This window comes from Sciurus carolinensis, chromosome X (genome assembly GCF_902686445.1).
Source record: "Sciurus carolinensis chromosome X, mSciCar1.2, whole genome shotgun sequence".
Lineage (NCBI taxonomy): Eukaryota > Metazoa > Chordata > Mammalia > Rodentia > Sciuridae > Sciurus > Sciurus carolinensis.
The window spans coordinates 79207128-79221012 of record NC_062232.1 but is presented as its reverse complement, the minus strand read 5'-3'; the positions used below and the strand labels follow the sequence as shown (position 1 = coordinate 79221012).

At 35.1% G+C, this 13885-nt stretch overlaps 1 protein-coding gene across 6 annotated transcripts in view; it reads right to left on the bottom strand.

The window, feature by feature from the left end:
- Diaph2 (diaphanous related formin 2) overlaps positions 1-13885 on the bottom strand; it is an 831244-nt gene that overhangs the window by 430264 nt on the left and 387095 nt on the right. For all 6 annotated transcript variants that reach the window (XM_047535653.1, XM_047535655.1, XM_047535654.1 and 3 more), the window contains one exon: positions 11451-11552. In XM_047535653.1, the coding sequence (XP_047391609.1) occupies positions 11451-11552 (102 nt within the window). The remainder of the gene's footprint in view (positions 1-11450; positions 11553-13885) is intronic.

The window sequence follows — 13885 nt, the reverse complement described above, 5'->3', positions numbered from 1 at the left end:
GGTTAAGTAAAAGGTATTAGCTCTACTAATGAAATATATTGCTCATTTGTTACCAAAAAAAATTTATAATCACATGTGAAATTGTTTGAACATTTTCTGATGCCAAGTAGCGTATCTTACTACAAACTGCAACACTATACTTTCCATTATCAACATACTAAATCTTGGAGTAACATTCAAATCATAGTAAACATGACATTACTTAATACAAATCCTCACCAATATTTTCAACTGAAGAATTTTTTTTTATTGTAAACAAATGGGATACATGATGTTTCTCTGTTTGTACATAGCGTAAAGACATACCATTTGTGTAATCATAAATTTACATAGGGTAATGTTGTTTGATTCATTCTGTTATTTTTTCCCTTCCCCCACCCCTCCCACCCCTCTTTTCCCTTTATACAGTCCTTCCTTCCTCCATTCTTGCCCCCCTCCCTAACCCTAACTCTAACCCTAACACTAACCCCTCCCACCCCCCATTATGTGTCATCATCCACTTATTAGCGATATCATTCGTCCTTTGGTTTTTTGAGATTGGTTTATCTCACTTAGCATGATATTCTCCATCAACTGAAGAATTTTTTAGAATTATCCCTCATTTTCCAGGCTTCCTTTCGAGTTCAAATTTTACATACTTGAAGGTTAGATTACTAAAATAGAAAGGTTCTCACTGATCCCTCCAGCCTTTTTCCCTCTAAACCCTCTCCTAAATGGTAAAATGATACAGGTCTGATAGGGATATAATAATGCTTTATTGACATAGTAAGTTTTTTTTATAATATTACATTTGGTAGTATTATGATTATTATATCTGATAGAATTTAGAAATATATTTCTGGAGTTTAGGAGAAGATAAGTATTTGGGTTGGCAGATTTGGGAGCTGAGTAGATGCTATGAGAGACAAGGTCATTGAGAAGAAGAGTGTATAGGGAGAAAAAGTGAAAAGAGACAAAGATTGCACCTTGAGAGGCAACTAGCACAGGATCTTGCATATATTAGACATTCAAATATTTGTTGATTGATTTTAACAGCACTCCTTAGCTAACTAGCCATTTTCCAGATCTTCTCTCAAGAGGCATAGACAGATTGTCTATTATTGAACAAAATTAAGAGCTGATGGAAATATTTGACTCTCCCCACCAAAATACCTCTGATTATGATGTCAAAAGAGGAATGCAAGGGAATTAACTTTGTTGAACTGCTAGCACTGGATATTAATCTGTCATCAGTCACCCTGATTTTAGGAAGAAGTGGTATACCACAAGGATGTCAGAGCTTTTGGATTTGATACAACTTTCTTCATTCATTCCCCTACAACAAGGTTCAATACGTGGCAGATGATAAATATGAGAGGTGATTTAAAAAATTAATTAATGTAAAATGAATGAATAAATAAAGATATTCAATCACACAAATTAAAACCACAATATCAGCAAACTGCTAGATAAAGAAAATGCACAGTTTGAAGAGGTATAATAGCAAGATAGATAAGGAAGGAGGAGGTACCTTATGCAAGGTCGTTTGCTACAAGGTGGGTCAACCCAAAATACTGCCCAGGACAATTAACCCATATTTGGAAGGCAATATTTTTAAGGATATAGCTTTTTAAAAATATTTTTAGTTGTAGATAGACATGATATCTTTATTTTTTTATGTGGTTCTGAGAATTGAACTCATTGCCTCACACGTGCTAGGCAAGAACTCTACCACTGAGCCACAACCCCAGCTAAGGATAAAGTTTGAGAGAGATTTTTGGTCTAATCTCAGGAGAAAAAATCTGCAAAATCCAGATCTATAATATAAGTGGCCATGGAAGAAACAGGAACTTCTGAATTACAGAGATATGAACTTCAACTACAGTTCAGTCACTTTCTAGCTCTGCGGCACAGTGTAAGTTCTCTAACATTTTAGTCTTTTCTTCCTGATCAGGGAAAATGCTTTCATTAAATAGTCTTTGCAAACTGTAGAAGCACTTAAATGAGATACTATGTGTAATGCTCTGTAACTGTAACAATGTAAGTACTATAAACAAATGGCTATTGTTGTCTTTACCTTCTTTATTTCTTCTCAGAAATTCTCAGTAAGAAGAAAATATGCCCCTAATTGTTCTCTCAAACCTGAGTGAGACCTAGGGATATAGCTCAGTTCATAGAGTGCTTGCCTGTCAAGCAGAAGGCCCTGGGTTCAATCCCCAGCACGAAAAAAAAAAAAAATCCTAAACAAACAAACAAACAAAAAGCAAAGAAAGTTCCTCTCACCCACGATTTTAAGGAAGGGTGCTTCCAAGGTCCAGTGAAGAACACAGCTCATTATCCTTTAAACACACTATAAATAGTGTGCTGTATTCTGCTAAGCCATAATTAATTCATAATATACATCTACCATTTGAAATGTTATGATTGAAAATATGTTCTTATAAACTCAAAAGACGTGGAGGAGGTGAAGTTATATTGGCACATCTCTTAATAGAAGCCACAGTTCAGTATGCATTGATCATATCAACAGAACTTTCACAATCATAAGTGTGCATTTTTATGATCAGACCAGTGTTTGATAGACAACACACAAACTTCCATCAAAAGTTATGGGTATATAAGGGAATATCTTGGACAAAAAGAAAGCATTGAGCTACATCCCCAGCCACAGATACAATTATTAAAAGGCTCATGTCTCATAAAGGCACTTGAGTGCACCTAAGTGATATAAGTAAATAAAACAAAAACTCTACTGAAAAGTGTGTTTGTTTTGCATTGTGGTCCCTGGCAGCATTTTAGTTGAGTGGCATCCTTTGTTTTAGAATTCACTGCTTGAAGTGCTGTGGGATGCTGACCAGGGTGTTGTATTATGTAGGGGATTTATTTGTGTTACAAGGTACTTGTCTATCAAATCACATCAAGCAACTCTCATTTCTTTAGCTGATCTGCACTATATTAAAAAAAAAAGTACATTGACAGCTTTAGTGAGAGGAGTTACAAGTGGGTTATTTCCCCAAAGAGTTAGACACAGTTTTGTTTATATAATTTGAATTTTATGTACTTCATACCTATACAGATGGTGAATATTGATCTACTACCAAACTACCAAATGAATCCAAAGAAAAAGAAAAAAAAATTGGCATGAGTGCAAAAATTATGTGTGAATGTACAGGAGATGGCCACATGACACATCTGCAGTCATGTGTCCTTTGGGGTTATTTCTATCACTTTTTTTTTGCAATGCTAAGAAACACACCCTTAACAATTATTATACAAAAGCATAATGGAAACTCTAGCTTCTTCAAAATAAAATTTAGAATTCAGTAGAATTAAGAGATAAATTTGTAAGAAATATTCACTCGTGACCAACTGTCTACTGAATATATAGTTTTGTATCTATGACTATATAAAGGGAATGAAGAAATCTTTTTGAAGATGGAAGGATTTATATTAGAGAGCAGGTGCAACTGCCTATAAAAGTGAGATTCAGAGCAACATTCTGCCTGTAAGCATGGAAATGAAGCAAAGACATTTGTCATTCTCTATTAAACAATTTTCTAATCTTCTTATAGTCAATACCCTTGTTGAGGACAGGACCTCTCCTATTCATTGCTGTACTTCCAGAAAAAAATCCAGTACCAGGCTGAACAAATAACCAATACACGTATACCAGCTATAAGTAAATGACAGATATTTGCACATTAGATGTCATGAGAGATGAGGGCCATAGTTAATCTGCAAATTGAAGCTTTGAAAAAACTAGTGTTGAAAACTGACGCTACATCAGAAAAATAATGATGTGTTGATACAGAATATTTCCCCAAAGATAGTGATATGTGAGATTATGCATTGACAAATACCTCCTCATCTTTAGTCTGGAACAGAACAAAATAACAACGTCTACCCCAAAAGACACTGAAAACTCAGAGAAGAATCACATTAAGAAGTTAAGCAAGAATTTCAAAAATTGCTTCTGAAAACAATGGCTTCAGGTCAAGTAAGACCATTAAAACTATTGTGTTGTTATGCTATTGTTTTAGGGGTTAGTTAATGACAAATGGGGAAGAAACAGTAGGTCAGTTTTTAATTTTTTGAATTTAATGAAAAGCAATCAATTGCAAAACTGACAACTACAGACTACTGTGAACATCCAATTTTCAGGTGGTTTTATTTTACCTTATTTTATTGCAAAAGCTAATGAAAATAAATAATTATGTCATGAGAATGGGTTATTATAAAAATTTAATGAAGTGAAAAAGAATATAAATACAGGGACTTGCAAATGAGTCACGGTGAATTTTCTTTTACCTGATCTCAAAATTACTAAAAAAGCTTTTACTCACATAAGATGAATATACATGTAGAATTAACAGATACCATTCATGTGTACAGAAGGAATGAAAACAGAAACAATCAGGGTACTACATATCAAAACAATGAGTACTCTGAATGCAAGCAGATAAGATAAAGAAAAAGATGATTTTCCCAATGAAGATGCAAATGAAAGAAGTTTTAATAGTAAAAGAACAGAGGACCTATGATTTTCTACCACACTAAGTGCCTTTGGTGATATATAGGAGAAATTTTTTAAAAAAGATTTTAAGAATTTCCTTTTCACCTGGTTAAGCTACCGTGAATAGAGCTTATAAACTCTTATAAGGCTTTAAAAAATTAAAACACACAGCGACTTGATAGTTGTTCTTCCAATTACAGGCATAAATCTTTCCTTCCACCTTAAAATGTTTATGTAAAAAAGGGGGAAAAAAATTCCATGTGCTGTCAGCAATATCATGTAATCTGGGCTTTTCATGTCAAAGATTTTTATGTACATGGCTATCTCAACATCTTTTTGTTAGATTATAGCTTTAGAATGTTTTAATTGAAAAATATGGGTAATTTTGAAGTCAGAAAAACAAAGCATAGATTACTAAAAGAACTAATTATTGCCTTCTTTTTCTCAGAAGATGTGTTAGTTTAATAGATATACACAGTATGGGTCTCCATCCTCAGTGCAAGACAAGTGGGAATTTCCATAGCTCTGAGGTTTGAGAACAGCTGAGCTGCAAACACTCTGAAGAGTCTAAAAGCTCCTGCTGGGGGTTCTAACTGCCAGAGCTTTCAAAGATCTGTGCTTTTCTTCCAGTAAAGGTACAGCACATAATTACAACGATGTACCAAATTCAATTCTGTGGGAGGCAGGTTGGAGGACAAGTCAGTGGGAAGCTATGCAGCCAATCTACCCCCCTAAAGAAGAGGATTATTGATCACAGAAGATGTGGGAACTAGCATATCCCTCTTACCGGGAGGTCTGCCTCTAGACAGTAGATAGGTCTTTGTGTTTTTGTGTGTGTGAGGTTTTTTGTTGTTGTTTCTCTCTCTCTCTGTCTCTCTCTCTACCTCACTCTCCCTCTCCCCATCTGACTACATGTAATTATAAGCCAACCCAATGATATGACTGCAAAAGAAACAAAAAAGTTGGAAAAAGTTTAGCAGCCCAGCCACTGTCTCAGGTAAGAGTTTTTACAATTTCTGCCAATTGTAAGAATTTTATTGTCTTGTTATTATTATTTTAATCACTCTCGCAGGAGAAATCTCACTTCTGGTATATGTTTATCCCTACTTGATGAGCTTCTGTTTTTATCATCTAGGAAGTTACATAACATTGGAAACTCTACAGGACACTGGCTAAGGTTATAGGAATAAAATCAGCAGAGAGTGTCTACTGTTTAAGAAGGCAAGGGAAGAAAAGGTTTCAAAAAGGAATTTAAGTTCTTCAATGTTATGAAGTGCCAAATGGATACAAATTAACACTAGACTGAAAAGTTCATTTGATTTTGCATTTATGCCAAAAGATTCTTTGAAGATTTGTTAAGTACATATCATGTAAATAAAATTGACATGATTCATCCACCTATAGATCTTACAATTTAATAAGGGTTGCAGACATTCAACCTCACAAATATATAATTAAATAGCATGATAATCTTTAAAAAGGAAAACAAAAACAGGTACTGGGGCAGTTTAATAGGGAGACCAATCTCTGATAGATAAGTGATATCACTGGGAATGCAAAATTTAAGCTAATATTTGAAGAATAAGCAGGAGAGAGGCAGGCAGGGAGTGGGAGTAAGATAGGGGAGCAAGTGAAACAGTCCTGAGACAGGGAAGAGCCCACTGAATTCAACCACCAGTAAATGAAATTAAATGTGACTGAGGCATGATGAGCAAGAGGCCAAGCAGCAAGAGAGAAAGGTAGAAGAGATGTGTAAGTATCAGACCAGGTAGTGCCTTAAAGGCCATGGTAAGGAGGTAATGCTGTAGGTTTACTGCTATAGAACAGTACTGATGTTTTAAGCAGATAAATGATATAATGCAATGCAAATATACTCTAGAATTGCCACCCTGAGCACTACACTGAGACTGATTCCGAGAAAGGCCAAAGTGTAAGTGAGAGAAACCAGCTACAAGTATATTGTAAATATCAAAGCTGGACACAGGACTGGGGTTGTGGCTCAGTATTAGCGTGTTCACCTAGCACATGTGAGGCCCTGGGTTTGATCCTCACCACCACATAAAAATAAAATGAAGGTATTGTGTCCACCTACAAATAAAAAAAAAAATGTATTAAAAAAAAAGCTGGGCACAATGATGGACACCAGTAATTCTAGGTACTTGGGAGGATGAGGCAGGAGGATTGTAATTTCAAGGCCAGTCTCCCCAGTTTAGCAAAACTATGTCTCAAAATAAAAAATACTTGGGATGGAGCTCAGTGGTAAAGCACCCCCAGGTTTAATCCCCAGTACTGCATGCATGCACAAACATCAAACAGATGTTGTAATGGTCAAAGAGAATGGCCATGTTGACCGGGACTAAGGCAGTACCAGTATAAATGATAAGAAGTGAGTAGATCTGATGTATTTTTCAAGTGTGATTAAGAGGTAATTAATGTCCTTTCCTAGATCAATTTCACTTTATTATTTAAGGCAGAATCTTGATTGCTATTGGTTGAAGAGCAAATAAGAGCTAAGGCATTAGTGAGTGAATGGATACTAATGTCTGACAAAACTGAAGTGAAGAAATGGAGAGAGGGAAGTAGCTAGTAGAGGGCTTAGGGTCAATGATGGATGTTATATTCATTCATCTATCTATCTATTCATTCATTTTTAGACAGCAAGTGACTTATCCCCCCTGCCAACAGAGAAAAGCAGAGAGGAGCCTGACAAATTGAATATGCAATAGAATAACTAGTGAGTGAAGCAGGCAAGAAATACTGATGTCTTAAAGTAGGCATGGGAGAGACAGACACACAGACACACACACACATCACAGAAGGACACATAGCTGAAAGTGCTGGCTATGAATTCAGACTGTCTGGGTTTGAATTCTGCATCTCTGCACCCTTGGACAATTTACCTAGCGTTTCTTGGTCTCAGTTTTATCCTCTGTAATATGGAGCTAGAAACATTGCCAACTTCAAATGGTTCCTCAAGGTACGAAAGATAGTCCAAGTAATAATGCTTAGCACAGAACATGACATAGTGAGTCTCCATTATATTTTTGTATTTGGCAATGTATCCCTGGTAATGGTTCATTCCCTAGTACCAAAAATAAGTGAAACATTTTAAAAATAATAATAACAATAATATTAGTAATAATAATTGGGCATCTCTTTTTCTGACATTTGGCAGAAAATGAGTTAATAAAAGGTATGGAGTTGGGGGTATAGGTCAGTGCTAGAGCACTTGCCTAGCATGTGCAACACCCTGGGTTCAATCCCTAGCATGCCCCAGAAAAAAAAAAAAAATCATTAAGCCAGGCACTGCTACCCATGAGGCTGAGCTGAGGGGATCACTTGAGCTCATGAGTTAAGGACCAGCCTAGGCAACACAGAAAGAGCCCATCTCAAGAAAACAATAATAAAACAAAAAAATATGGCTGGAGATAATTTTGTAGGTAGAAGAGATACTGGAGGCTCTGAAGCCTAAGTGCTTTTGCTTTTCTCCTATAATCAAGAGGTTAGGTTGTTTGTGGTAAGTGAAAAAAGAACTAGGAGGAGATGGAAGATTGGAGGATAGTGGTTAAGAAATTAGAAGAAGGATGAGAATGCAAAGGAGTCTGAGTTTTATTCTTTAAATTCAGGAAGACACAAGGTTTTGATATATGAATTATATGATACACACAGATATTTTCACAAGAATACATTAATAGTGTTGATAGATGAAGAGAGCAGAGGCAAGGCACCTCTCCAGTTTGGAGTCTCTCTCATTAGTGCAGACGATTACATGTATTTCTAAAGGTGTCCTCAGCGAAGGCTGTTAATACATGTCTGAGGGTTAAAAGGTATTTGGGTATATTCACACCAAAGTAATTTAACTTTTCTATGATTTATCATGAGTTTTGCTTTTATACCTCAATCACATACTTGACTTTTGTTTGTTTGGCACAAGGGATTGAACTCAGGGGCCCTTGACCACTGAGTCCCATCCACAGCCCTTTTTTGTATTTTATTTAGAGACAGGGTCTCACTGAGTTGCTCCAGGCCTCAATAAGTTGCTGAATCTGACTTTGAACTCACAATCCTCCTGCCTCAGCTTCCTGAGCTGCTGGGATACAGGCATGCACCACCGTGCCTGGCTCACATACTTGTCTTTAATAATTGTCCTATAATTTAATTCAATAAATTATTTACTTATACAAGATACTGTTCCGAACACTGCGAGGCAATAGTACATGCTGAAAAGGCTAAGGTATATCATTAATTCAAAACTATTTTCCAAACAAAATGCATTTACCTAAACTTTATTCAGCAAATTGTTTGAAACATTTTTAGGTAATTTACATAGTATAAACTGCTTTGTAATGCCCTTGATATTTTCCCCAACAGACATGTAGGTAAGTATGGTGAGAGTAAATAAGAAGACTAGGTGAATCATGTACACACAGTCCCAGAATTATTTACGGTTATGTGCATAAACAAGAAATCTCTTCCATTTTCTATTTTGCCTTTAGTTCAGAAGGTATATTGCTTTTTATGTCCCCAAACTTCATTTCCTGAGTGTGGTACCAAGGATATTCCTCTTGAAGGACTTGCTTGGCAAACTAATACATCTTCTAAGATAAACTACATTCAGAGAAAAAATGGCTTCAGAGAAATTGTGTAGTGTACCTACTGTAAAACTCATAACCATCATGACACAGCGGAATTCTCAGATGGTGTTATAGCCCTGCTTCAATTACAATATGAATCTGAGAAGCTCAGTTTCAAGTGTGGCCTTTGGTCTAGAAAATTTTATTACTTAACATTGTGCTAAAGTGCTGTAAGTTAATAAATAATACTTAGTTGATTCAGTTGACTAATTTTCCCCGACTCAAAAGTAGGAGAAATATGTTCCTCAGGTAACTTTCTATGTTCTATTTGATCCCAAATGCACATGTCTGATTTTCTTTTAATGGATTTGACAGAATACTTTTACATCAGTAGGGAATGACATGTGTTAGAATTAAAGTACTCTAAATATGGGCAGGTAATTATTGCACATGCTTAAATGGAATATGCAGAGCCTCATCTTTCACACATTGATTTTTAAACAACATATTGAAATTGCAAAGTTTCTAATATACAACTATTAAAAAATCCTTACAAAATATTTTGGAAGAAGCAGACAGTATTTAACTATCAGAGCCAATGACAATTTTTAAATGTTTAATATGTAGACAGAAAATGTTCAGGGAAACTTCCCTATTTTTCTGGAAAACACATACCAACTATTTGAAGAGCAGAATTGGGGAATACTTAAAATATATTAACTACGTTCTTTAATACATAACCTATCTAGTCAACTTTAGAATAACTTAAAATGAAGGGGGAGTAAAGAAAAATAATTCCTTCCAATAATGACAACCATATGAAGTATATTTATAGGATTTTGGTCTCAGCTGAAACAGCACATTTAGAGCTTTCAATCAATTGATGACACTCTATAGAAAAATCTGAAAATACCCATACTTTTTCTGACATCATATGTACCATGGAAAAGTCTCTAGTATTTTGCTAGTTATCAAGTTATTTTCATTGCTTTGCAGACTATGTTTTTGTGAGCCAATTCTAACATGAAGATCTGAATGGAAAAAAATAGCCAATATAATATTGCATTTTGTATTTTGCATATGGTAATAAAACTTAATTTTATAGAGAGGAGCCCACGAGATATCTTAATATGTTTTGTGAATATAAAAATTAATTTGGTTATTTTTAAAACCATGAAAAATATTCGAGGTAAATAGGATTTTTTTTCTGACAGTCAATATTACATGTAATTACTATCAGCAATGTGAAGAGAGAGCCTACAGAGTGGGAGAATATCTTTGCCAACCATACCTCAGATAGAGCGCTAATTTCCAGAATCTATAAAGAACTCAAAAAACTCTACACCAAGAATACAAATCATCCAATCAACAAATGGGCTAAGGAAATGAACAGACACTTCACAGAAGAAGATGTACAAGTAATCAACAGATATATGAAAAAATGTTCAACATCCCTAGTAATAAGGGAAATGCAAATCAAAACTACCCTAAGATTTCATCTCACCCCAATTAGAATGGCGATTATGAAAAATACAAGCAACAATAGGTGTTGGCGAGGATGTGGTGAAAAAGGAACACTCATACATTGCTGGTGGGGTTGCAAATTAGTGCAGCCACTCTGGAAAGCAGTGTGGAGATTCCTCAGAAAGCTTGGAATGGAAACACCATTTGACCCAGCTATCCCACTCCTTGGCCTATACCCAAAGGACTTAAAATCAGCATACTACAGAGATACAGCCACATCAATGTTCATTGCTGCTCAATTCACCATAGCCAGATTGTGGAACCAACCTAGATGCCCTTCAGTTGATGAATGGATAAAGAAACTGTGGCATATATATACAATGGAATATTACTCCGCAATGAAGAATGATAAAATTATGGCATTTGTAGGCAAATGGACGAAATTGGAGAATATCATGCCAAGTGAGATAAGCCAATCTCAAAATACTAAAGGACGAATGATCTCGCTGATAAGCGGATGAGGACATATAATGGGGGGTGGGAGGGGTTAGCATTAGGTTTAGGGTTAGTTTTAGGGTTAGGGATAAGGAGGGTGGTAAGAATGAAGGAAAGAAGGACTGTATAGAGGGAAAAGAGGGGTGGGAGGGGTGGGGGGGAAGGAAAAAAAAAATAAACATCATTGCCCTATGTAAACGTATGATTACACAAATGGTATGCCTTGACTCTATGTACAAATAGAGAAACAACATGTATCCCATTTGTATACAATAAAAAAAAAGAAAAAAAATATTACATGTAATTATGTAGTTACACAGTCACAAAAAAAAAAAAACAACAACAACTGAAATGTCTTCTTTTCACTTTTTCTGACAAGTGTTACCTCCCAGTTGAGTTCATAGGCCTTTCTGCTTAATACATACCACAACTCCAAATTGCTCAGGCTCACAGAGGTCATCATATTCATTCTTAAGCTGTGCTAATTCATTGAGTACCTTCTGCTCAGGAAGATGTTTCACAAGGTTCTAAACAGAAATAAAAGTAAAAAAATTAGTGCTTTAAGATCAGGATTTTTATGCATACAAAAACAATTCTAAAAGTGATTAACTAGTAAATTTCTGGTTGTAATTGTTATTGCATGGTTATTTGCTCCTTCCCATTCCCTACAAAATTTGAACTAAAAATAAATCAGAATGAAATACATAAAATGTATAAATTTGATTGCTTTCTATACATTATAGTACATAAATGCCAAATAAAAAGAATATGTAAGAATGAATTGCTTTCCAAAAAATGAGTAATCTTCTGGGCCTTAAATAAAGATCACACTTTTTAAAACTTGATTTCTTGTTATGATTATCTTACCTGGAAATGGAAAACATTATGTAGCATTACCTTATATATAGTAATACTAAAAACCAAAATATCTACTCTAGTATTTGTTTCTCAAAATTTGAAACCACCTTTCATCTTATACACTCACTTGGCCTGTACAAAAATCACCCATTATATACAATATCTATGCTTAGGTACATGAGCATCCTTACTTTTAACGGAGAATCAAGCAAAAGTGATAAAACATAAGGCATGCCCAAGTGTGAGGCCAGTTACGGATTGTTTGTGTCCCTCCAAAATTCATATGTTGAAAACCAATCGTCAAGGTGATAGTATTTAGAGGCAGGGACTTTGGGAGGAAATTAGGTCATGAGGATAAAGCCTTCATAAATGGATTTTAGTGACCCTTTAAGAAGAAAACAGCAGGGCATGGTGGTGCATGCCTGTAATCCTAGCAGCTTGGGATCCTGAGGAAGGAGGATTAGGAGGAACTAAGCAACTCAGTGAGACCCTGTCTGTAAATAAAATCGGAATGTGGCTCAGTAGTTAAGCCCCCCGGGTTCAATCTCAGGAACCAAAAAAAAAAAAAAAGAAAAAAAGAAAAAGAGGAGAGAAGCAGGCTGGGGTTATGGGTCATTTGTGGTACACTCGCCTAGCATGCATGAGGCTCTGGGTTCAATCCTCAGCTCCATATTAAAAATAAATAAATAAAGGTATATGTCTACCTACAGCTAAAAAATATATTAAAAACAAGAAGAAGAGAGAACAGAAATCTATCTTGTTCTCTTTCCACCATGTAATGATACAATGACAAGTCAAGAGTCTGCGATCCAGAAGAGGGCCCTTTCTAGAACACAACCATAATGGCAGCCTGAATTTGGATTTCCAAGCTTTCAAAATAATAATAAAAATAATAATGTTGTTGTTGTTTTAAGTCTATAATACTATGTTATAGAAGCCTAAACTAAGCTTAACAGTGCCAAAGAGAATCAACTTTGATAAAGTCATCTCTACCCAGGTTAGATTTAATTACAGTATAGTGTTTTGTTGTTGCTGTTGGTTTGTTTGTTGTGTGCAGTTCTAGGGATTGAACCCAGGTACTCATTCATGCTATGCAAGTTTTATGCCACTACTCTATACCCTCAACCCTATAGTACAGTTTTAGTCATTACATTATCTTGCAGTGAAAATTTGTGGGACTTGTATGAGATTTCCAAAAACATATAAAAGGGAAGAATCTCCCTAATCAAACAAAAACAAGCATTTGGCAGAATGGGTTAAATGTGATCCATCTATTGGTATAAAAGTGAGTCACTTTTGATAAAACGACAAAAAATGGCTAAAACCAAAAGAATAGAAAAAGATATTAATGTAAATAGCAACCCAAAGAGCTGAGGTTCTTATATTTTTGAGACAAAACAGACTTTAATTAAAAGAAAAAAAGAAAAGAAAATGTAATGAGAGGAAAAGAAAGATATTAAATATGGATAAAAAGGTTAATATATCAAAAATATGATGATTATAAGCCCATGCCTACCTAAGACCCGAGCTTCAAAATTGAAATAAAAATGGACAGATTTGAAGGGAGAATTAAAGCATGCTATAATAATACATGTAGAATTAAATACCCTACTTTCAATAGTGGATAGTTAAACTAGACAACAGATTAATAAGGAGAGAGAAATTACACTACACTGCAAACCAATTTGAACAAACAGACATATACAAAACACTTCACCCAACAACAGCAGAATGTATATTCTTCACAAGCTCACATAGATAATTCTCCAGGATAAATCATAGCTCTGGCAGCAAAGCAAGTCCTAACAAATTTTAAAAGATTAAAAATATACAAGAGTATGTTTTGTGATCACAATGGAAAGAACATAGAAAGAAATAACAGAAGGAAGTCAAAATTTCTATGCAGAAATTTATCAACTTGTTCATAAACAATAAATGGGGCCAAATAAGTCAGTACAAGAGATATTAGAAAATCTTTTGAGATTACTAGAAACAAATGTAC